The sequence below is a fragment of the Heterodontus francisci genome, chromosome 37 (assembly GCF_036365525.1).
Source record: "Heterodontus francisci isolate sHetFra1 chromosome 37, sHetFra1.hap1, whole genome shotgun sequence".
NCBI lineage: Eukaryota > Metazoa > Chordata > Chondrichthyes > Heterodontiformes > Heterodontidae > Heterodontus > Heterodontus francisci.
This window is the reverse complement of record NC_090407.1, coordinates 39,969,004-39,993,754: the sequence shown is the minus strand read 5'-3', so window position 1 is coordinate 39,993,754 and position 24,751 is coordinate 39,969,004. Positions and strand designations below refer to the sequence as shown.

The 24,751-nt window shown below is 45.6% G+C and overlaps 1 protein-coding gene across 4 annotated transcripts in view; it reads right to left on the bottom strand.

Annotated features, from left to right (window-relative positions):
- Nucleotides 1-3,436: 3,436 nt before the first annotated feature.
- Nucleotides 3,437-24,751, bottom strand: part of LOC137352266 (guanylin-like) — a 31,601-nt gene continuing 10,286 nt past the window's right edge. For 2 of the 4 annotated variants that reach the window (XR_010969663.1, XR_010969662.1), the window contains 2 exons: nt 14,242-14,617; nt 3,437-5,430 (listed from right to left, as the gene is read on the bottom strand). Coding sequence is in view for 2 of the 4 variants with exons in the window: in XM_068017552.1 (XP_067873653.1) it covers nt 5,363-5,430; nt 14,242-14,428 (255 nt within the window). In the remaining 2 variants the exon portion in view is untranslated. Of the gene's footprint in view, nt 5,431-8,529; nt 8,790-14,241; nt 14,618-24,751 lie in introns of all 4 variants that reach the window. The other 2 variants (XM_068017553.1, XM_068017552.1) reach the window with 2 other exon arrangements.

The following is a 24,751-nucleotide window of genomic DNA, read 5'->3' as shown; positions in this document are numbered from 1 at the left end:
CTTCCTTCATTGGTGTACTGTGGCTGAAGAATGCATTATCCACAGGATATACTGCAGAAACTCACAAAGGTGAATTTGACAGCACCTCATTCGCCTGAATCCTTTGCCTCCAAGAAAGCCAAGAACAGTAACAGTAGGGGAACAGCGTCACCTCCAAGTTCCCATTCAAGTCACACACTTGCCTAATGTGGCCGTATATCACCATTCCTTTATGTTCCCTGGGACAGTATCCTGAAATCCCTACCCAACACCATTGTGGCAACATGATTAGCCAAAGGATTGCAGTGATTCAGGAAGGTCCATTCCTATCTTCTCAGGGTAACTGGGGATGGGCAATAAGTCTATACTTATCAGCATCCGCCATATATGGAGAACAAATTTACAAACTATGGCTTGAAAGGGGAGAAAAATATGGAAGAAATAAATATTTGTTTTTTTTTAAAATGTATTTGTAGTAGAAGAAACTGTCTGGAAACAGGAAAGGCTAGTTCTTAACATCGTCACATCTGACTGGTTCAGATGGATTTTGTGCTTGGTCCAAGTGACATTAACATCGTTCAGTCTCTCCACATGATGTCTTCATGTCACTTCATGTTCTTGTTCTGACCCATTTACCAACCAACAGAGCTCAGCCACATGGAACGGAGTTGTACCTGCACGCAGCTGAAAGAAGGCGAGTGATAGTACATCAATCTAGAAATAACAACTTGCATTTATATAGCATCTTTAATAGAGAAAAACTTTCCAAGGTGCTTCATAGTCATCCTTCTGCTGGTGGCTGAAAAAAAGACTGATCTGTATTGATACCTCCTTCTTACCAATTGGCAAATCTTCCCATGACTGCCTTGCTCTGCAGGTGTGCCCTGTGATAACTGAGTGATATTTTGTCCTACACGGGTACAATAATAGAACCTAACCAGGATGCCGTACTGTATTATGAAACGATACCTCCAGTGACATAATCTGGCATTACCTCATCAAAGTTCAACCTATCTTAGAAAATTATATCCCAGATAAAGAAATGACTGATTATTTTGGACTGGTGGTAGGTGGGGGAGGGGTGTAGCTCACAAATCTGCACTAGAATTGGACAGTACGTCAATACAGCAAATGACTGGGTCAACTCATGATCAGTCAATGTAAGGCCTTGTATGGAGGTACACAGTAAGCTTCAAGACTTGAGAAAGCAGGGTTGGAGGAAGTTACAGAGATGGGGAGGGGTGAGAGCAGGGAATGATTTGAATACAAAATGACAATTTTAAATTTGAGGCATTGGTGGACTGGGAGCCAATGTAGGTCAGAGAGCACAGAGGTGATGGTTGAACAGGACTTTGTGCAGTTTAGGATAAGGGCAGCAGAGTTTTGGATGAGCTGAAGTTTATGGAAGGTGAAAGATGGGAGGCCGGCTCTGGTTACCGGGCCTACCTGCAACAAAAACAGTTTCTACCTACTTACGTTATTAAAATCCCTCACAATTTTGAACACATTTGTTAAATCTGCCCATAGCCATCTGTGCTGTACGCAGATAATTCCAGCTTCTCTCGCCTCTCCACATAACTGAATTCCTTGGCATAGTTCTGGTAAATCTCCTCTCCACTGTCTGCAAGATTTTGAAATATTTCCTAAAGTGTAGTGTCCAGAATTGGTCACAATACTCCAGCTGCAGCCTAACGAGTGATTCGTAAATATTTAGCATCGCTTCCTTGCTTTTGTGCTCTATGCTTCTATTAATAAAACCAAGGATTCCATATACTTTTTTTTTTAACAGCCTTCCTAACTTGTTTTGGCATCTTCAAAGACTTGTGAACCCCTGGGGTGCTTGGGAGTCAGAAAACCTGGAAGTACAGGTTTCCTGGAGGTCCTCCTGAATTTAGCAGTGCGAGCTAATTTAAAAAAAAGATTGGGAGGCCAGTTGTCCGGACGGCCGGCCAATGGCTCAAAGCCATTGTAGGGAGTCTGTCATTGGAAAGGGATTAGTCATTGAGAGGGGTCAGTCATTGGAATGGCAGCTGACTGGTCAGAGAGGGGGCTTGTTGGACTGGAGAGTAATTTTAGGAGATCTGCATAAACTGTGCGTGTATATGTAACACTGTAGACTGTGTCCTTCCAAAACTTCGAGAAAAAAGACTGGGTGAACAGCACATTGTATTTAACAAGTCATCATGATCTATGTATGTGTAAGTGACTGAGTGGTCTGTGCATTATCTTCCCTATGTTTTATTTCTATTAATCGGTTTAATTTGTGAATAAACCCGGACAGTATTTTAGACTGTGTGCAGAGTTGTGCAGCATTCAGATATTTTCCACCTTCTGAATTGGTCGAAGATTTAATGGGAATCCCACATATTCCCAGCAAGCAAGTGAGCATAGTTATATAGTAGCAGTTTCAGGCAGAAGACCTTCAGCCCATCCATGGCATCCATCCATAGCAATCCTAACAACTCTAAATCCCATTTGCTAACAAGGACCTCTCTAAATTCTTTTTGAAACCCATTAAGGTTTCTTGTTCTGCCACCCATTCTGGCAATCTGTTCCTTAAAAAAAGTTCCTCCTGCTTTCCTTGTTTTTGTTGTCCTTAATTTGTAAGTTGCTAGGCGCGAGGTGTTCTACAATGACAAAGAGTAAGAGACACAGATTCAGGTTCTCCAGAGACATGGGGGTGCCAATTTTCACCCCCTTGACTGGGCGGGAATGGGGACCTCCCGATCCTCCAGCTGCCATTGCCACTGGTCTTCACTAAGGCAGCAAATTGGTGCCCGATGACGTATATAGAAGTTGATGTAATTTCCAGGTACCAATGGGCAGATTACACACCATGCATGCTCCATTCATTCACACGTGTCATAGGGTGAACCAACCAATGGTCCTTAAAGGGGCTGCTACAGGCCTCTCTGGAAAACACACAGGTAGGATTTCAGAATAGTTTCTGTGGGCTCAGGAGGAGCAGGATTCTTTTTTAATCCCCCCACTGCGCCCCCCCCCCCCCCCCCCCCCACCAAGTCCCCACCACCTTTTGAGTTTTGACTTCATGCGTGGATCTGCAGAGGAGCTGCCGGCTGGTTGCCACGCTTTCTCCCCCACCCACCCCCAACAGGGAGCTGCCTGTGAGCACTGGTCTGTGCTCACAGCTCGCTAATTGGAAGCAAACAAAGCCCGATTGTCAATATGGCTAGGGCTACTCGCCAAGGGCATTGGGCAGATGGTGAGATCGCAGAGCCCACTGCCCATCGGATGTCATAAGGGAAACTGTTTATGAAAAGAGAATTAAGAATCATCGAATGTTACAGAAGGCCATTCAGCCATCATGCCTGTGGCATCTCTTTGAAAAAGCTATCCAATTAATTCCACCCCCCACCTCTTTCCCTGTAGATCTGAAGGTGAAAGCTACAACTGGAACTGGCATTACTTTCACTATTTAATAATTCATAAAACACACTTTGAATCACCGTATCAGTTTTATTAATTTCAAATGAATGACAAATTGAAACTGAGAGTACATGATGTAACTACAAACACACAGGCAGAAACAATCTCAGATAAACTTGGAGGTTATGTGGCCAGGCATCACATGGTCAGATGTCATGCGGTCAAACATCCAGGAATGCTTACAACCAGAGCAGACAGGGCCTTGATTTAACCTATCCTCGAAAAGGATATTTCTGACAGTGCAGCACTCCCTCAGTACTGCACTATAGTGTCAGGCTATGTTTTGCGTTTGAGTCGCTGGAGTGCAATTTAAACCTACAATCCTTGAAACCAGAAGTGAGAGTTTACTCACTGCACCACTGTCACTGTCTATTGCCTACAGAGTTCAAAAGGGAGGTGGTGGGGTAGTGTTAATGTCACTGTACTAGTAATCCAGAGGCCCAAGCTAATGACCCGGGGACATGGGTTCAAATCCCACCATGGCAGCTGGTGGAATTTAAATTCAATTAATAAGTTCAATTAATTGATTAAAAAAATCTGGAATTGAAAGCTAACCTCAGTAATGGGGCATGAAGCTATCAGCGATTGTCATAAAAACTCATCTGGTTCACTAAGTTCCTTTAGGGAAGGAAATCTGTTGTCCTTGCCTGGTCTGATCTACATGTGACTCCAGACCCACAGCAATGTGGTTGAGTCTTAACTGCCCTCTGAGATGGCCTAGCAAGCCACTCAGTTGTCAAGGGCAATTAGGGATGGGCAACAAATGCTGGCCTTGCCAGCGATGCCCACATCCCATGAAAAGAATTTCCAAAAAACCTCAAATTCAAATCTCTGCTTCCAATCAGGGACTGAAATTCAGCTCGTGAGTCAAGATTTCATTTGGGATGATGGCACTAAGTGCAGCAATACCAAGGGGAGAAGCAGAAATATTCACATTTTTATTTAAGGTGCACCATTTAGAGGATGGAGTGAGTCCAGGGCCACACACAGCACCCAACTGTTGGTTGTCTTCGACATAATAATCCAGTACAATACATGTGGCGCAAACAAGGTGAGTCAGATGTTGCAATGGGAACTCCTTGCTTCCACACTTAGTATTACAGTTAGAAACAGAGCTTTAAGCAGTGACTCTAACTCAGCCTAACTCAGCTGTACAACATTCCTAAAGAGACAGACCAGCACTCAAAGGCATTGAGCTACATGCAGAGAGTGTTTCTCAAAGCTTCTTCCTGTGCTGTAAAACTGTGAAAGGGTGACGACACTCTCAACGTGGAGGTAAATGGTTCCCAGTGCTGCTGCGTGCTTCTGATGGATTATACATGGTTTAGGTATCCTGAAACTGTCTCTGTTACATCCAACCTGAGAGTGTTTGATGCTGACACTGGGAAGGCCAAAAGGAAAAGTATTCCATTCCCTAGAGTTCATCTCACATTGATGAATGAAAAAAAAATTATCAAAAGAAACACAATTGTAAATCACCTCAGAAAATTAAAGAGAGATACTATGATGCAGAACACTCTCTGCTTGTCTGCCTATGATCCGGTTATCTCACTGCTCAGTGATATTGTCCTTTGGCAACTTAAAGATGGAATACTAACCAAAGTGGAAATTGGCAAAAATTTTAAACTGAACAAAGAGTCCTTTTCAGTCTCATTGGGAAGATGGTGAGACTTTCCTTTGCGATTACATTTGAAGTTGGTCCTTTCCATTCACATCACAGTATCTTCTGGCAAGCCTCTCATGTACTGCAGGACTATCACATTAAAATGAAATTGGTTCCAAAAGTTTTCAACAAGAAGTTTTAGATTTATTTATCTGTCTTACTGATCACACAAGATTGTAAAACAAGGTTCTCTGATTCCTTTCCTGGGGATTCAGTGGATGAATATTAAAGGAACGTGCGTTTTATACATGGATTAGGTCTCCAGGTCTGAGGTTAAGTACAGCCAACACAAGCAACGTATGCACAGATAGTGCAAGGATATGGATTTGTACCAATTTGCCCTGGAAAGATAGATTGAAAATGGGTCAAACATGCATCATGCATGAAATGCATTGTCTTATTCTTTAATCATTTCATTGCCATCAAAATCTGTGTCATGAGATTTCTTGTGTTAAGACTTCCTTTGGGCTTCTATCTGAACTTTCCAATTGATTCAATGTAGATAATAGTCTGAATTCTGATTGATTCAATGTTCAACATGCCTCAGTTTCCCAATTAGTTCAGTGTTTCTGCTGCTTTTCATGCAAACAAATCAGATACAAGAGAATCGTGTCTGTCTGGCCTGATTGGCTCAGTGCTTTGGCTGCTTCAGAAAAAATAAATCAAGTAATAGGCAAAAAAAAAGTCCCCTTCAGTCTCAATGCTTCATTCCTGAACTCAGGTTCCAGCCTCTTTGAAAATTGAAGCAAATTGAAATAATTCTTACTGTTTACAATTTGTAGAAGCATTTAAGAATTCAAATTGCAGCTGATATTTTAATGGGTTTGAAGGGCTAGAGCGAAAAATCAATCTCTCGGAATCCCTCAGAAGTCAATTAAAGAGATGTCACAATCCAAGGAGCTCAGCTACAGAGTCCTTATTAATTCCAAATAAATTGCAGAGAGAAATGTCATCCATGAACATTGACATCAGAAATCAACTAAGTTATGAGGAACACCATCAATATAACATAGAAATTAGCATGTATCATATAATCCAATCATTGTGAGGGGTATGTAACACGAACAAGCAAATTACCCTTGAAATAAAATGGCCTGCACAACCTGAAAATAAATAACACTGACTTAATGGTGACTGGGCCTAGGCAAGCATTGATCTGGATTTAAAGACCTGTGCCCATTCCACACTCCCCTCTATCCTTACTCCATTTCCAGCCATAAGTGCTTTTGTAATTTAAAATTTCTATGTTTTGTAAATCAACCTAGCTCTCCAAAACTCAATACTTGTCTCATATGAGCTCACTGCATCACATTTATTGTGTAGTTATCAAATCAGAACTCTGGTTGTGAGCATAGCTTTCCAACTGGCCGCTGCTAAGTGTAAGCTTAATGGAGGGAAGGGACCAATCAGGTGTGAGGTTTGTTATCTGTTAGGTGCTATCTAGTCCTGCCCGCTGGCAATTGGCTTGATTTCCAAGCAAAATCACCTACCCTGAATGTTCCCAGGTCTGCCCGTCACAGATGATCCAAGGAACCAGTTATCAGTTTTTACAAGGTGCACACCCAGCCAGCTTATCACAGGTCTCCTCAGGCCTTAAACCTGTCTAACAGAAATTATTGATCAACCATTCCACCTGTAATCCCCAGTTTGTCCATTTGGGTGTTCTTTTTATTCGTTCATGGGATTTGGGCATCGCTGGCTAGGCCAGCATTTATTGCCCATCCCTAATTGCCCTTGAGAAGGTGGCGGTGAGCTGCCTTCTTGAACCGCTGCAGTCCCTGTGAGGTAGGTACACCCACAGTGCTGTTAGGAAGGGAATTCCAGGATTTTGACCCAGCGACAGTGAAGCAACAGTGGTATAGTTCCAAGTTAGGATGGTGTGTGGCTTGAAGGAGAACTTGCAGGTGGTGGTGTTTCCAAGCATTTGCTGCCCTTGTCCTTCTAGGTGGTAGAGGTTGCAGGTTTGGAAGGTGCTTGCTAAGGAGCCTTGGTGCGAAGCTGCAGTGCATCTTGTAGATGGTGCACACTGCTGCCACTGTGCATTGGTGGCAGAGGGAGTGAATGTTTGCGGATCGGGTGCCAATCAAGCGGGCTGCTTTGCTGTGGATGGTGTCGAGCTTCTTGAGTGTTGTTGGAGCTGCACTCATCCAGGCAAGTGGAGAGTATTCCATCACACTCCTGACTTGTGCCTTGTAGATGGTGGACATGCTTTGGGGAGTCAGGAGATGAGTTACTCACCGCAGGATTCCCGGACTTTGACCTGCTCTTGTAGCCACAGTATTTATATGGCTACTCCAGTTCAGTTTCTGGTCAATGGTAACCCCCAGGATGTTGATAATGGGGGATTCAGTGATCGTAATGCCATTGAATGTCAAGGGGAGATGGTTAGATTCTCTCTTATTGGAGATAGTATTTGCCTGGCACTTGTGTGACATGAATGTCACTTGCCACTTATCAGCCCAAGCCTGGATATTCTCCAGGTCTTGCTGCATTGCTGCAAGGACTGCTTCAATATTGGGGAGGCAGTGGAGTAGTGGTAATGTCATTAGACTAGTAACACAGAGGCCCGGGCTAGTGGTCTTGGGACATGGGTTCGAATCCCACTTCAGCAGATGGTGAAATTTGAATTCAATTAATAAATCTGGAATTAAAAAGCTAGTCTGACGGTGACCATGAAACCATTGTTGATTGTTGTAAAAACCCATTTGGGTCACTAATGTCCTTACCTGGTCTGGCCTACATGTGACTCCAGACCCACAGCAATGTGGTGGACTCTTAAATGGCTTCGCAAGCCACTCAGTTCAAGGGCAATTAGGGATGGGCAATGAATGCTGGCCTAGCCAGCAATGCCCACATCCCAGGAATGAATTTAAAAAAAAGTCTGAGGGATCGCGAATGGTGCTGAACATTGTGAAACCATCAGCAAACATCCCCATTTCTGTCCTTATGATTGAAGGAAGGTCATTGTTGAAGCAGCTGAAGATGGTTGAGCCTAGCACACTACCCTGATAAACTCCTGCAGTGATGCCCTGGAGCTGAGATGATTGACCTCCAACAACCACAACCATCTTCCTTTGTGCTAGGTATGACTCCATCCAGTGGAGAGTTTCCTCTGATTCCCATTGACTCCAGTTTTGCTAGGGCTCCTTGATGCCATACTCGGTCAAATGCTGCCTTGATGTCAAGGGCAGTCACTCTCACCTCACCTCTGGAGTTCAGCTCTTTTGTCCATGTTTGAACCAAGGCTGTAATGAGGTCAGGAGCTGAGTGGTGCTGGCAGAACCCAAACTGAGCGTCACTGAGCAGGTTATTACTAAGCACGTGCCACTTGATAGCACTGCTGACGACCTCTTCCATCACTTTACTGATGATTGAGAGTAGACTGATGGGGCGGTAATTGGCCGGGTTGGACTTGTCCTGCCTTTGTGTACTGGACATACCTGGGCAATTTTCCACATTGCTGGGTAGGTGCCAGTGTTGTAGCTGTACTGGAACAGCTTGGCTAAGGGTGCGGCAAGTTCTGGAGCACAGGTCTTCAGTACAATTGCTGGAATGTTGTCAGGGCCCAGAGTCTTTGCAGTATCCAGTGCCTTCAGTTATTTCTTGATATCACATGGAGTGAATTGGATTGGCTGAAGACTGGCATCTGTGATGCTGGGGACTTCAGAATTGCCTCAGGCTTACGCCTGTGGCTTCACACCTGGAGTAAGACAAGGTAATTTATTTGGCGAAAAGGTATTCCCACTCTTGAGTTTGTTTCCAGCTATCAGTGAGGCAGGAGAGGAAAAGGATTGGGTCAGAGAAATAAATACATACACACAAAGAGATAAGCAAAGGAAGCCTGTGAGAGGAAGAGCATTCCTGGCCCCTTGCTTCATTTTCCTCCACAATCAATGGAGCTGCTTGCCGATTTTGAGGGAGGGCAGAAGAGGTTGGCAGTGAACCTCGTACCTGGCCTTCCTCAGATTGGAAGATCTGAGGGGTGAAGGCAGGCAGCAAGGCAAGGGAGGCCTAAAAAGATTGGTTTTGGTTTTTACAGCCTCACCAAGGATTTGAAGGCCTAGAGGCCTGATGTGTGCTGGTTTTGCAAAATAACATCCAGCCTGTAGATAAACTTGCACCGGGGCAGGCTAATGGCAGGTTCAGTTCACTTCGAGTGGAGGACATACTGAACGCAAGAGAACGGAAAAATCATCCCTATTAAATGTGACTTCCAAACAAACAGCACAATTTTCAATAACAAGAGCTTATTACAAAAATAAAATCACCAAAAACATGATCTAGATTGAAGGGGTAATTTCAGGAAATTGCACTCTAGGCACAGAACCTCACCTGGCACCATGGGGGCACAGTGGCAGCAGTGTGTACCATCTATAAGATGCACTGTCGCAACTCACCAAGGCTCCTTAGACAGCACCTTCCAAACCTGCGACCTCTGCCACCAAGAAGGACAAGGGCAGCAGATGCACAGGAACACCACCACCTGCAAGTTCCCCTCCAAGCCACACACCATCCTGACTTGGAACTATATCACCGTTCCTTTTCTGTTGCTGGGTCAAAGTCCTAGAACTTCCTCCCTAATAACACCATGGGTGTACTTACACCAGATGGACTGCAGCAGTTCAAGATGGCAGCTCACCATCACCTTCTCAAGGGCATTAGGGATGGACAATAAATGCTGGCCTGGCCAATGATACCCACGTCCCAAGGATGAATAAAAAAACTCAGAAAGATCCAAGCATGCACAATCCTTGCCAATGTTTATCTTTCTGAGTTTCTATAAAATCACTTTTAATGCTTTGCCCAATTATTTTGTAATTTTTTTCAGTCTGGTGAATTATTAAGCAGCAATGAATCATATATTTACACTTGTCAATCCCCCAAGGCTCTGCATACACCAAGTCAAGACCTAACATAAAGACTTGCATTTATGTAGCGCCTTTCACAACCTCAGATTGCTTCACAGCCAATGAAGTACTTTTGAAGAGAAGTCACTGCTGTAATGTAGGAAACATGGCAGCCAATTTGTGCACAGCAAGCTCCCGCAAACAGCGATGTGATAACGACTAGATAACCTCTTCTTTTTAGTGATGTTGTTTGAGGGATAATTATTGATCAGGACATCAGGGAGAACTCCCCTGCTCTTTTTCGATTTGTGCCATGGAATCTGACAACCTACTGACTCTGAGGCGCGATTGCTACCACTAAGTCACAGCTTACATAGAGCAATACTGATAGCAATTTGGGAAGCAGCGAATAAGAGTTGAACGGTGTATGGATTTTCTCTGTATTACAGGTATGAGGAACTGGGTGGTACAAAACTGAGGTGCTACAGCACCATCACTGGTAGGGGGCTTTAATCACAGTGTGAGAAGATTACATGGCAGTTCCCAAAGTAAGTGAGGACATAGGAATATATAAAGGGAAAAGTTAACACAAAATGCGTCTGAAATGCAACAGCTGTAAAAAAAAGATCTTGTACACAGGAACTATTCACCAACGTAAGGTATTGATGTATTATAGAAGGGAGATGTGACTGATCAGGATATAGTGCTATTTTCAACTCCAAATATATCAGAAAACGTATTTCAAATCTTATTTCTGGTGTTTCCCAAGGATCGATCCTTGGGCACCCTCCTACTTCTCATCTACATGTTGCCCCTTAGTGACATCATCTGAAAATTTGGAATTAGTTTCCACATTGCATGCTGAAGACACCCAGCTCTACCTCACTACCATCTCCCTCAACACCGCCATTGACTTTAAATTGTCACATTGCTTGTCTGACATCCAGTATTGGATGTGCAGAAATTTCCTCCACTAAATATTGGGAAGACATAATCCATTGTCTTTGCTCCCTGTGACAAATTCTGTTCCCTAGCCACCAACTACATCCATCTCCCTGGCAACTGTCTTCAGCTGAACCAGACCATCTGCAGCCTTGGTGTTATATTTGATGAGCTTCTGACCACATATCTGCGTCATCGCTAAAACTGCTTATTTGCACCTCTGTAATGTTGCCCGACTCTGCCCGCCGCAGCTAACTGTTGCTGAAACCCTCATCCATGCCTTTGTTCCCTCTAGACTTGACTATTCCGAAGCACTCCAGCCTGGTTGCTCACGTTCTGAATTTCATAAACCTGAGGTCATAGAGAACTCTCCTGCCTGTGTCCTAACTCATGCAAATTCTGTTTACCCATCACCCCTATGTTGGCCATCGTACAATGGCTCCCGGTCAAGCAATGCCTCGATATAAAAATTATCATTCTTGTTTTCAAATTCTTCCATGGCCTCACCGCTCCCTTTCACTGTAATCTCCATCAGCCACACAACCCTCTGAGATATCTGCACTCCCTCATTCTGACCCCTCCACCCTTGGAGGCCGTGCCTTCAGCTGCCAACGCCCTAAGCTCTGGAATTCCTTCTCTAAACCTTCCTGCCCTCTCTATCTCGCTTTCCTCCTTTAAGATGCTCCTTAAACCCTATCTCTTTAGCCAAGTGTTTGGTCATCTGCCCTAATATCTCCTATGTGGCTCAGTGCCAAATTTTATTTTATAACCCTCCTGTGAAGTGACTTAGGATGTTTTACTAAGTTAAAGATGCTATATAAATGCAAGTTGTTGTTATAAACTAACAGAGGTGAGGGAGATGCTGATCTTACTGGGTGAGATGGTTTTGGAAATTGTGCAGCTCGTGTATCATTTCACTGAAATAGTCTGAAATGTTACAGTAATAATATATTCAAATATCAGGCGATATTTTTAGAATGATATTTATTCAATTGATCTAAAGAGATTGATGGATCAGTAACTTTATCATTGAGCGCGTGAGTCATACAGCTCATGTATGTTAAGGGCAAGTCATGTTTAACGAGCTTACTTGAATTTTTTGATGAGGTAACAGAGAGGGTTGATGAGGATAATACAGTTGATGTGGTGTACACGAACTTCCAAAAGACATTTGATAAAGTGCCACATAACAGGCTTGTCAGCAAACTTTGAGCCCATGGAATAAATAGGACAGTAACAGCACGGATACAAAATTGGTTGAGTGACAGGAAACAGAGAGTAGGTGTGAACAGTTGTTTTTCGGACTGAAGGAAGGTATGTGGTGGGGTTCCCCAGGGGTCAGTGTTGAGATCCCTGCTTTTCTTGATATATATTAATGACCTAGACTTGGGTATACACGGCACAATTTCAAAATTTGGAGACGACGCAAAACTTGGAAGCATTGTGAACTGTGAGGAGGATAGTGGAATGGGTGGACAAGCGGCAGATGAAATTTAATACAGAAAAGTGTGAGGAGGTAGGAAGAACAAGGAGATCAATTTAAAATAAAGGGCACAATTCGAGAGTGGGTGCACGAGCAGACGGACCTGGGGTTACTTTGCACAAATCATTGAAGGTGGAAATGGGCGATTGAGAAAATGTTTAATAAAGCATACAGGATCCTGGGCTTTATAAATAGGGGAAGAAAGTTCAAAAACAAGGAAGTTATGATGAATAATATTGGTTCGGCCTCGACTGGAGTATTATATCCCGTTCTGGACACCACTCTTTCAGAAGGACGTGAAGACATTAGAGAGGGTGCAGAAAAGATTTATGAGAATGGTTCCAGGGATGAGGAACTTCAGCTACTTCGATAGGTTGGGTTTGTTCTCATCAGAGAAGACAGGATTAGGAGGAGATTTGACTGAGATTATCAAAATCATGAGGGGTCTGAACAGAGACCCAAAGGATCCAGAACTAGAGGACACCAATTTAAGGTGATCGGCAAAAGAAGCAAAACCAACATACGAGAATCTTTTTTTACGGTTAGGATCTGAAATGCACTGCCAAAGAGTGTGGTGGAGGCAGATTCAATCGAGGCTTTCATAAGAGAATTGGATAATTATCTGAAGAGAAAAAATTTGCAGGGCTACTGGAAAAAGGCAGGAGAGTGGGACTAGGTGTGTTGCTCTTGCAGAGAGCTGGCTCGGCCATGATGGTTCAAATGGCCTCCTTCTGTGCTGCAACCATTCTATGATTCTATGAAGGGCCCACGTTGATGCTCAGTCTGTGCTGAGAGAGCTGATCATAGGAGGAACAAAGATAGATGCCAAATGAGGAAAGATCAACTTTTGATCCTCATCCAGTGACCACCTACTAAAAGTTCTCGGGTGAACGTCAAATCAGAGAGACTTGAGATTTCTAGAGAGACTGTACACTATGGTCTAGAATTTGGGACCCTATTCTCAGTTGCTAGGTAGCCTCCTACGTGCCCAAAATGGCAGGCAGGAAGTGCACCACCTGCCATTTAGGGGAATGACAAACAAGATGCGTCCTTTATCTATGCCTGAAGCAGACGTTTGTTCCTTTGCGCATGCAAACTGGAGGCCTAACACTTTTTTGAGCCCACCCCTGCAAGGTTGGTTTGCCCTGAGGCAGCCAGCACCTGTAAAAAAAGTTGTTTCCTGTAAAACACCACCCTGACCGCTGATCTCCAAGTCCTCCGAAATCCCTGGCCTCTGACCTCCCAGCCTTCCGAGGACACCAACCTCCGACCTCCCAGGCCCCCCGAGATCCAGACCTTTGACCTCCAGGTCCCCTGAGTTCCACGATCTTTGACCTCTAGGCCTCCTATGATCCACGACCTTTGACTTCCAGGTCCCCTGAGATCCTTGACTTCCAGCCCCCCAGTCTCTGGCTCCGGTTCTGATCTCCAGGCTCTCCAACCCACGATCCCGCCACCCGTGGACATTTACCTGTGGGCTATTACAGAGCTAGCATTGGCCTGAACTTCCAGTAATTACCTGTGTGGCCTCCTCCTGCAATATCATCTCTATGGCAATGAGACCTGAGGCTCAGAACCAAAATGGGGAGAGATGTACAAGGGTCTGCTGTTTAATACAAAGTCAAGATGCACCTTCTTGATAGAGATTGAAGGCTATGATTAGTCAACAACCCCAGTATCATTGCATCATGCGACTACCAGAATGGTAGAAAGTGAAATAGATGAACCTTGGACTTTTATCGCTCAGAAATTCTTATGTTCCTACAAAACATTTGATGCAAACTTCTATTTAGCCGTATTAGGGTCACATACATGCAAATAACAAATGTTTACATTTCCTTTGTCCAATATATTTTTCAGCACATTCTTCAGATACTCACGCAATGTATAAAAAACCTGAGGAGCGTCCGCCTTTCCGCAGATTGGCTTAAAAACTTCTGGGACAACAGTGCTGTTGCAGAATGTGTTGGTACCAATGTAGGTGAAGCGGGGCCTCTCAAAGATCTCACTGTCCATCACCTCCTTCAGCTGTATCACCTGGCTCAATGGAAAATCGTGCAATCCAAGCTTACAGGGATAAGAGATACACAGCAAGATGTTACCACACAAACGAGCCAGCGTTATTTGGACCTTGTAGCCTAGAAAATACTGTTGGTGACATTAGCAGAGGAATACATTGGGTGGAGCAGAGGGGTGAATTTCCACGGAGTGTCTCCCGCTCATCCGACATTAAATTGGCGGAAAAGCTGTAGAAACCTGGAAAAAATGTTGTAATAGTTATGGTGGATAGCTGGGAAAAGAAATTCATACTCCATGACAGTCATCTGCCTGTTACCTTAGTGGAGGCATTAACTCAATTGAAATAAATAGGCTGTAAGATGTGTCCTATGCAGACGTAGGAACAGGAGACCCTCAACATCCCCTTGTGCCTAGTCCACCATTCAGTTAGATCACGGCTTATCTGTATCTTGACTCCATCTACCTGTTGGTTCCATTGGTCTTAAAATCCCTAACAGAAATCTATCAATCTTGAAATACCATTTAATGCTTTACCTCTTTATTCTACCAAGAGTTGCGACAGTAATTTCCCGACTTAAGTAATTAGCTTCACTTTTCAACAACTCACTCAAATTATTCTGATTTTCCCATTTTCAACACTTCCTCCTCCACAAAATAGGGCAGCATTCCATCAGAACTTACCAGTTAATTGTCATTATTAAACAGTTATTTACCGATGAGATATTGAGTTGGTCTATGAACTATCTTTGAACAATTGTACCTCACACATGCCTTGGCACTGAACTAACCTCACGGAACACAGAGCCGTAACGAAGGCTTTCATACGGTTGGAAATGCTAAGATTGAAACTGTTTCTTCACATTATCTATTTCAAATCCATGCAGCATACTCACATCAGTGTAAATTGACCAGTCTAACTCAAACCAATCTGGTGACACACCTCTGCAGAGTGTTTGACTGCTGTGAGGCTATTTATTTATCACACTCATGCGGTGTAATGTGTCAGGACTAGCTAATTGGGGTCAGAATACCAGATTGGGCTGTCACTGAATGGGATAATCCCCAGCAAGTGATCCCTTTATGATGTGGCATTGAGTCAGGAGAGATTTGTTCTCTTTGTCCCTCAGAATGAGGAGGGGTGGGGGGCAGAACCAGAAATGAGCTCATCAAATTTGCCTGCAACTATGTAGGGCTGGGTAACAAAATTAGGAATTTCTGGCTGTGAAATTGGGCTCTGTAGCACTGTTGGTACTGGTGCTGCTGGCCAGGACAGTTCCGCTGTAGCCCACATAGTGTGCACTGACAGGCTGCTAGAGCAGCTGTGCTCCAGAAACATGCAGAGTGGCTGGTTTGTGATGTCGAGCAATCTCTCAGGCTGATTTAGTGCATGATCTGCAATTTTGGACCAGGCAGATCCAGGTAACAGCCTCTAGTAATCATTCCCGGCTGATCATACATTCAGCTGCTTGAGAAACCCTCCCCCAAAACCCAACCCTCCTGGCGAGCATCATTTAAAGGGTTAACCGTGCAACTTTCAGGTGAGGTGTTCTTGACTCCATTGTGCTGATGCAGAATTAGTGGAAGCACTATGTTGAGTGTTATTGCAGGAGGTTGGAGAACCGTGAAACCCCTCTTTGAGTCTCCGGTGCACTGGAGAGAAGCGATCTAAGTGACCATCAAGAGGTTCTTCACCCTCAAAGGTGTTCAGAAGGTGAGAGAGAGAGACAGAGGGAAATGTCCCGACTCCAGAAAAGAATGCAGAATCTGCTCCGGCTGCAGTCGATGGGGGTCGAGGTCAAGAAGGATCTCCAAGAGGTGAAGAGCCAGCAGGCCTCGCTCTTTGCCACGGAGGCCTCCAAGATCATCTTCCGGTCCAGAGTCCGCTCTGCTGAGCAGGATGAGAAGTGCTCGCGTTTCTTCTTCCAGAAGGTACACAGAGAGAGCTCTGTGATCAGCAGCCTGAAGGAAGAGGATGGCTCGGGAACGTCATTGCATGATGAACTAAGAATGAGCAAATCCTTTTATGCTGGGCTGTACGACATGAAGCCGATGGACAGTACGACCTCCCAGTCCTTCCTGTCATCCATCACGGTGGTCTTAGGTGACAACACGTGGAAGAGTCTGGACAAACTGCTAACTCTGGACGAGCTGACAAAGGCCCTCAAGTCCTTCGAGACGAGTAAAACTCCCGGAAGCGATGGCTTACCGGTTGAGTTGTATTTGGCCCTGTGGGACTGGGTCGGCCCGGATCTGCTGGAAGTATACGAAAGTATGCTCCTGGCTGGCAGCATGTCAGAATCCATGAGGAAAGGCATCATCACCCTCATTTACAAGCGGAAGGGGGAGAGGGCAGAAATCAGAAATTAGCAGCCCATCTCACTGCTTAATGTTGACTACAAGATTCTGTCCAAAGTCATAGCCAGCCGAGTCAAGTCTGCTCTGGAGTTAGTGATTCACCCTGACCAGATCTGCACTGTACCTGGCAGGAAGATCTCTGATAGTCTCGCGCTACTCAGGGATACGATCACCTATGTACGGGACAGGAGGGTGGACACCTGCCTCATCAGCTTGGACCAGGAGACGGCTTTTGACAGGATATCGCACACATACATGATGGACATGCTCTCCAAAAATGGGGTTTGAAGAGGGAATCTACAATTGAATCAAACTGCTTTACACAAACATCAGTAGCGCAGTCTCAATCAATGGGTGGGAATCAGAACGCTTCCTGATCCAATCTGGAGTCAGAGGTGTCCTCTCTCCCCGGTCTTGTTTGTTTGCTGTATTGAACCTTTTCCTGAGTCCATTAGGAAGGATGCAGGCCAAAGAGGGGTGACAATCCCAGGAGGCACTCAGGTCAAAACCTCCCTGTACATGGACGACGCCGCCGTCTTCTGCTCGGATACGCCATCCGTTCGCAGACTGATGAGCATCTGCGACCAGTTCGAACTGGCCTCGGGAGCCAAAGTTAACCACGGCAAGAGCGAGGCCATGTTCATTGGGAACTGGGCTGACCGATCCTTTGTCCCCTTCACCGTCAGGTCAGACTACCTGAAGGTGCTGGGGATGTGGTTTGGAGAGGACGGGGCGTGCACCAAAACCTGGGAGGAGTGACTAGCCATGGTAAACTGAGCATGTGGGAACAGCATTCTCTCTCCATTGTGGGTAAGAACCTGGTCATCAGGTGCGAGGTGCTCACATTGTTGCTGTATGTGGCGCAGGTCTGGTCCATACTCCACTCCTGCGCCTCGGTCACCCATGCCATTTTCCGCTTTATCTGGAAATCCAAAATGGACCGTGTCCAGTGGGACACGATGTTCAAACCTCTTGATAAAGTGGGAAAAATGTATCCAACGTCGCCCTCATCCTGATGACCACCTTCGTATGCGGCTGCATCAAGCTGTGTGTAGACCTCCAGTACGCAAGCACCAAGTGTCACTAAGTGCTGAGGTTCTATCTGTCCCCAGTGTTGCGAAGGATGGGGCTGGTCACATTGCCATGGAACGCTCCATACAGTTGGACCGTGCCGTATCACCTATCCTTCGTGGGAAAGTTTCTGCGAAAAAACACCTTTGACCACCAATCCATCAGGCAGTGGTCTGCACGGAATGTCCTCAAGGCCCTACGGGAAAAGGAGATGATGGATCTTGTCGGATGGTTCCCTGAGCAGACCGCCAAAGTCATTTGGCAGAATACCTCATCACCAGAACTTTCAAACAAGCACCAAAATATAGCTTGACTGGTGGTGAGAAGAACCCTCCTGGTCAGATCCTTTCTGCATGCCCGGAATCTCACACCTCTGCACGCTGCCCTCGAGGTGGCTGTGGTGGGGAAGAGACGGTTACCCACCTCCTCCTGGAATGTGTCTTTGCAAAGCAGGTGTGGAAAGAGATGCAGTGGTTTTTGTCGAGGTTCATCCCAAGCAGCTCTGCAACACAGGAGTCTGTGCTGTACGTTCCCAGGGACGTATACAGAGATAAATGTCAACTGCTGTTAGAGGACCAACAACTCGATAAAAGACGCTGTTTGGTCTGCCTGAAACTTGCTGGTATTACAGTGCAAAGAGTTGTCCACAACCGAGTGTTGCAGACTGGCACATTTCAAGGTCCAGGACTATGTGCTGAGGGACGCACTAAAGCTTGGGGCAGCCGCAGCAAAGGCTCAATGGAGAAAGGACACGGTGCAAGGTCCTCCCACCATAGTGAACCGAGGGGCCGGAACCTGTGTTAAACCCCACGGGCTGTTTGTACCAAAACATGGTTTTGTTGTGTAATGCACGTAAAAATGGAATGGAAGGGTTGTGAGCCAACTCACATTCTGTATTGAAGAAAACTGATTTCTTTTGCACTTTCTGGAATGTCAACTTGAAACTGTTTTGTAATGAATTTTTTTTTACAGATTTTTATGAATAAAGTATATTTTAGGAAAAAAAAAGTTATTGCAGGAGCTTTGCAAACTGTTTGGATTCACAAGAGAGTGAAGCTGGATCCTGACAAAGTGGTTAGAGGGGATGATTGGCCTGTAGAGAAAACTTGGGGGCTACAGTTGCAGTCCTTAGAGTCAGAGAATCAAAGAGTTATACAGCACAGAAACAGGCCCTTTGGCCCATCGTGTCTGTGCCGGCCATCAAGCACCTATCTATTCTAATCCCCTTTTCCCGCACCTGGCCCGTAGCCTTGTATGCTATGGTCTTTCAAGTGCTCATCTAAATACTTCTTAAATGTTGTGAGTGTTCCTGCCTCTATCACCCCTTCAGGCAGTATGTTCCAGATTCCAAACACCCTCTGGGTGAAACATTTTTCCTAAGATCCCCTCTAAACCTCTTGCCCCGTACCTTAAATCTATGCCCGCTGGTTATTGACCCCTCCACGAAGGGAAAAAGTTTCTTCCTATCTACCCTATCTATGCCCCTCATAATTTTGTATACCTCAATCAGGTCCCCCCTCAGCCTTCTCTGCTCTAAGGAAAACAACCTTAGCCTATCCAGTCTCTCTTCATAGCTGAAATGCTCCATCCCAGGCAACATCCTGGTGAATCTCCTCTGCACCCTCTCCAGTGCAATCACATCCTTCCTATAGTGTGGTGCCCAGAACGGTACACAGTACTCCAGCTGTGGCCTAACTAGTATTTTATACAGCTCCATCATAACCTCCCTGCTCTTATATTCTATTTCTCAGCTAATAAAGGCAAGTATCCCATATGCCTTCCTAACCACCTTATCTACCTGTGCTGCTGCCTTCAGTGAACTATGGGCAAGTACACCAAGATCCCTCTGACCCTCTGTACTTCCTTGCCTTGTTAGTCCTTCCAAAATGCATCACCTCACACTTCTCAGGATTAAATTCCATTTGCCACTGCTCTGCCCATTTTACCAGCCCATCTATATCATCCTGTAATCTAAAGCTTTCCTCCTCGCCATTTACGACACCACCGATTTTTGTGTCACCTGCAAACTTACTGATCATATCTCCTATATTTACGTCAACATCATTAATGTACACTGAAAACAGCAAGGATCCCAGCACCGATCCCTGCGATACACCACTGGTCACAGGCTTCGCATCGCAAAAACAACCCTCGACCATCACCATCTGCCTCCTGCCACTAAGCCAATTTTGGATCCAATTTGCCAAATTGCCCTGGATCCCATGGGCTCTTACTTTCTTGACCAATCTCCCATGCAGGGCCTTATCAAAAGCCTTACTGAAGTCCATATAGACTACATCAACTGCTTTACCCTCATTTACACACCAAGTCACCTCCTCGAAAAATTCAATCAAATTTGTTAGACATGATCTCCCCCTGACAAAGCCATGCTGACTATTCTTGATTAATCCCTGCCTCTCCAAGTGGAGATTAATCCTGCCCCTCAGAATTTTTTCCAATAGTTTCCCTACCACTGATGTTAGACTCACTCGCCTTTAATTACCTGGTTTATCCCTACTACCCTTCTTGAATAATGATACCACATTCGCTGTCCTCCAGTCCTCTGGTACCTCTCCTGTGACTAGATAGGATTTGAAAATTTGTGTCAGAGCCCCTGACATCTCCTCCCTTGCCTCACATAGCAGCCTGGGATACATCTCATCTGGATCTGCGGATTTATCCACTTTTAAGCCAGCTAAAACCGTTAATACCTTTCAATGCTAATTTGTTTAAGTTTTCTATAGTTTAGGTCAGATGGTTTCACAGGTCGGCGCAACATCGAGGGCCGAAGGGCCTGTACTGCGCTGTAATGTTCTATGTTCTATATCACAATCCGCCTCCCTGTTCTCTACACCTACATCAGCCTTCTCCATTGTGAACACAGATGAAAAATAATCATTTAAAACCTCACCTACATCCTCCGGCTCCACACACACATTGCCACTTTGGTCCTTCCCTGGTTATCCTCTTACCCTTAATATACTTATAAAACGCCTTGAGATTTTCCTTTATCTTGCCCATCAGTGTTTTTTCATGCCCCCTCTTCACTCTCCTATACTCCTCTCGGGCTTCCGCTGTTTTCAGCCCTCTGAATCTGCCATAAACCTTTTTTTTCCTGATCCAATCCTCTATATTCCTCAACATCCAGGGTTCCCTGGACTTCCTGGTCTTACCCTTCACCTTTATGGGAACATGTTGGCTCTGAACTCTCACTATTTCCTTTCTGAATGATTCCCACTGGTCTGATGTAGACTTTCCTACAAGTAGCTGCTCCCAGTCCACTTTGGCCAGATCCTGTTTTATCATATTGAAATCTGCCTTCCCCCAAGTCAGTACCTTTATTTTTGGTCCATCTTTGTCCTTTTCCATAACTACCTTAAATCTTACAGAGTTATGGTCACTATCCCCAAAATGCTCCCCCACTGAAACTTCTACCACTTGTCTGCCTTCATTCCCTAAGATTAGGTCCAGTACTGCCCCTTCTCTTGTAGGACTTTCTATGTGCTGGCTCAAAAAGCTCTCCTGTATGCATTTTAAGCATTCCACCCCCTTTAAGCCTTTTGCACTAAGACTATCCCAGTTGATATTGGGGAAGTTGAAATCCCCTACGATTATTACCCTATTATTATACACGTCTCTGAGATTTGCCAACATATCTGCTCCTCGATCTTTCCCTGACTGTTTGGAGGCCTGTAGTACACTGCCAGCAAATTGATTGCCCCCTTATTGTTTTTAAGTTCTACCCATCTGGCCTCATTTGAGGAATCTTCTAAGGTATCATCCCTCCTTACTGCAGTAATTGACTCCTTGATCAATAGTGCAATGCCACCTCCTCTTTTACACCCCATCTTCAGGGTCCGGTTTTCGGGCTTGGGTTGGGTCGGGTCGGGCCGAGTCCGGGTCGAGTCGGGTCGGGTCGGTCCAGACACACAGGGCAAATGCTCTTCTGGGAAGTATTGAAATTAGAAAACTTACCTGAGCTGGGAGTCCGGGACGAAACTGAGTCTGCGCAGTGAGCGAGTGACGTCACTATGACGTCATCACGCATGCCCTGCGGCTTCTTGCAGGTTCGGTGTCAGGAAGTAAAGGGGTGGTCGGGTCGAGTTGGGTCGAGTCAGGGCGGGTTTGGGTCGGGTCGGGTCGGGCTCAGGGCAAAATCGGAGGGACTCGGGCCAGGTCGGGCTCCGCTCCGCTGTGGTTCGGTCGGGTTCGGGTCAGGTTCTTTTTTCCCGACCTGAGCAGGCCTCTACCTCCCTGCAAGGATAAATAAAAGCAAAATACTGCAGATGCTGGAAATCTGAAATAAAAACAAGAAACGCTGGAAATACTCAGCAGGTCTGGCAGCATCTGTGGAGAGAGAAGCAGAGTTAACGTTTCAGGTCAGTGACCCTTCTTCAGAACTGCAAGGATGTTGGTCCCGTTCCGGTTTAGGTGCAACCCATCCCACTTGTAGAGGTCCCAGCTTCGCCAGAAACAGACCCAGTGATCCAGGAAACTAAATCTCTCTCTCCTGCACCATCTCTTCGGCCATGTATTCATCTGCTCTATCCTCCTATTCCTATACTCACTAGCACATGGCACCGGGAGTAATCTAGAGATTACAACCTTTGAGGTCCTGCTTTTTAATCTGCTACCTCAGTCCCTAAGGTCTTGTTGCATGACCTCATCCCTCTTTCTACCTATGTTGTTGGTACTAATGTGAACCACAACCTCTGAATGTTCCCCCTAACCCTTCAGAATGTCCTGCAGCCTCTCCAGAACATCCTTGACCCTAGCACCAGGGAGGCAACATACCATCCTGGAGTCATGTTTGCGGCCACAGAAATGCCTATCTGTACCCCTTACGATTGAATCCCCTATCACTATAGCTCTCCCACTCTCTTTCCTTCCCTCCTGTGCAGCTGAGCCACCCCTGCTGCCACAGACTTGGCTCTTGCTGCATTCCCCTGAGAAGCTATCTCCCCCAACAGTATCCAAAGCGGAAAATCTGTTAGAGAGGGAGATGGACCCAGGGGACTCCTGCACTACCTGCCTAGTTCTTCTACTCTGCCTGGCAGTCACCCATTCCCTTTCTGCCTGAGCAGTCTTTACATGTGGTGTGACCACCTCCCTGTACTTGCTATCCACAATGATCTCAGCCTCGCGGATGCTCCACAGTGTCCCCAGCTGCTGCTCCAGATCCGAAATGCGGATTTCGAGTAGCTGCAGCTGGAGTCACTTCCTGCACATGCGTCCCTCCTGGACACTGGAAGTGTCCCTGACTTCCCACATTGCGTAAGAGGAGCACTCCACACTGCCGAGCTGCTCTGCCATGATTTACCCTTAATTTACTCCCTTAAATTACTCAAAAATTAGAGATTATTTAACACCAGGGACCTTGATTCCCTAAAAAACGCAACTTACTATATAAAAAAACTGTAGACCTTACCTTTCTCTTTACTTTAGCAGGTACGATAGCAACGTTTAAGAGGCATCTTGACAAATACATGAATAGGATGGAAATAGAGGGATACAGACCCCGGAAGTGCAAAAGGTTTTAGTTCAGACAGGCATCAAGATCGGCGCAGGCTTGGAGGGCCGAATGGCCTGTTCCTGTTCTGTACTGTTCTTTGTTCTTTGATCTTTTAACCCAGCTATTTACTGATACTCTCTAACAGCAGTTACTCAGCAGCCAACCAATCACCTTATCACTTATAAGGTAGGCTTTGAGGTTTTTTTTGAAAAATAACTTTCTCTCCCCTGATTTTTAAAGCTATTTACAGGCACTAACAGCTGTTTCTTACCTAACTAATCAGCTTACAGATTTCCAGTGATGTCACTGTAAGTTTTTTCCCCTCTTTTGAAATACAGCGCGCGCCGACACAGCTAGAGTGCTCGCAGACTGCCGCTGCTCCGGTCTGAGGTAAGTGTAGGCCTCAAGCCCCGCTCTTTATTTCACAGGTCCCGCTCTAGATCCCCCTGCTCCCAGGTCCGCCTGCCGACTGCCGCTTCTCCGTTCTGAGGTCGTCCCTGGACTGTACATGACAGGGCCATGGAGCAGAGGCAGCAGAGAGGGGAAGTTGTGCACAGAGGGAGGAGGAGGAAGGCCCTACATACCAAGGGTCTTCAGAGAGCACTTCTCTTACCTCCATTTTATCCAGGGACAATGCTTGAGGTGCCTACATTTCACCAGGGAGGTGGTGACTGCACTGTGCCATCTCCTACAACCCGACATGCAGCCTGAAGTAGGGTGAGGACGATGTTGTGAGTGATAGAAATATAGAAAATAGGAGCAGGAGTAGGCCATTCGGCCCTTCAAGCCTGCTCCGCCATTCATTATGATCATGGCTGATCATCCATCTCAGTAACCTGTTCCTGCTTTCTCTCCATATCCTTTGATCACTTTAAACCCAAGAGCTATATCTAACTCCTTTTTGAAAACATTCAATGTTTTGGCCTCAACTGCTTTCTGTGGTAGCGAATTCCACAGGTTCACCACTGTCTGGGTGAAGAAATGTCTCCTCATCTCAGTCCTGAAATGTTTACCCGGCGGCACAGTGGCGCAGTGGTTAGCACTGCAGCCTCACAGTTCCAGGGACCCGGGTTCGATTCCGGGTACTGCCTGTGTGGAGTTTGCAAGTTCTCCCTGTGTCTGCGTGGGTTTTCTCCGGGTGCTCCGGTTTCCTCCCACAAGCCAAAAGACTTGCAGGTTGATCGGTAAATTGGCCATTATAAATTGTCACTAGTATAGGTAGATGGTAGGGAAATATAGGGACAGGTGGGGATGTTTGGTAGGAATGTAGGATTAGTATAAATGGGTGGTTGATGTTCGGCACAGACTTGGTGGGCCGAAGGGCCTGTTTCAGTGCTGTATCTCTAATCTAATCTAATCTATCCTTAGACTATGACCCATGGTTTTGGACTCCCGCACCATTGGGAACATCCTTCCTGCATCTACCCTGTCAA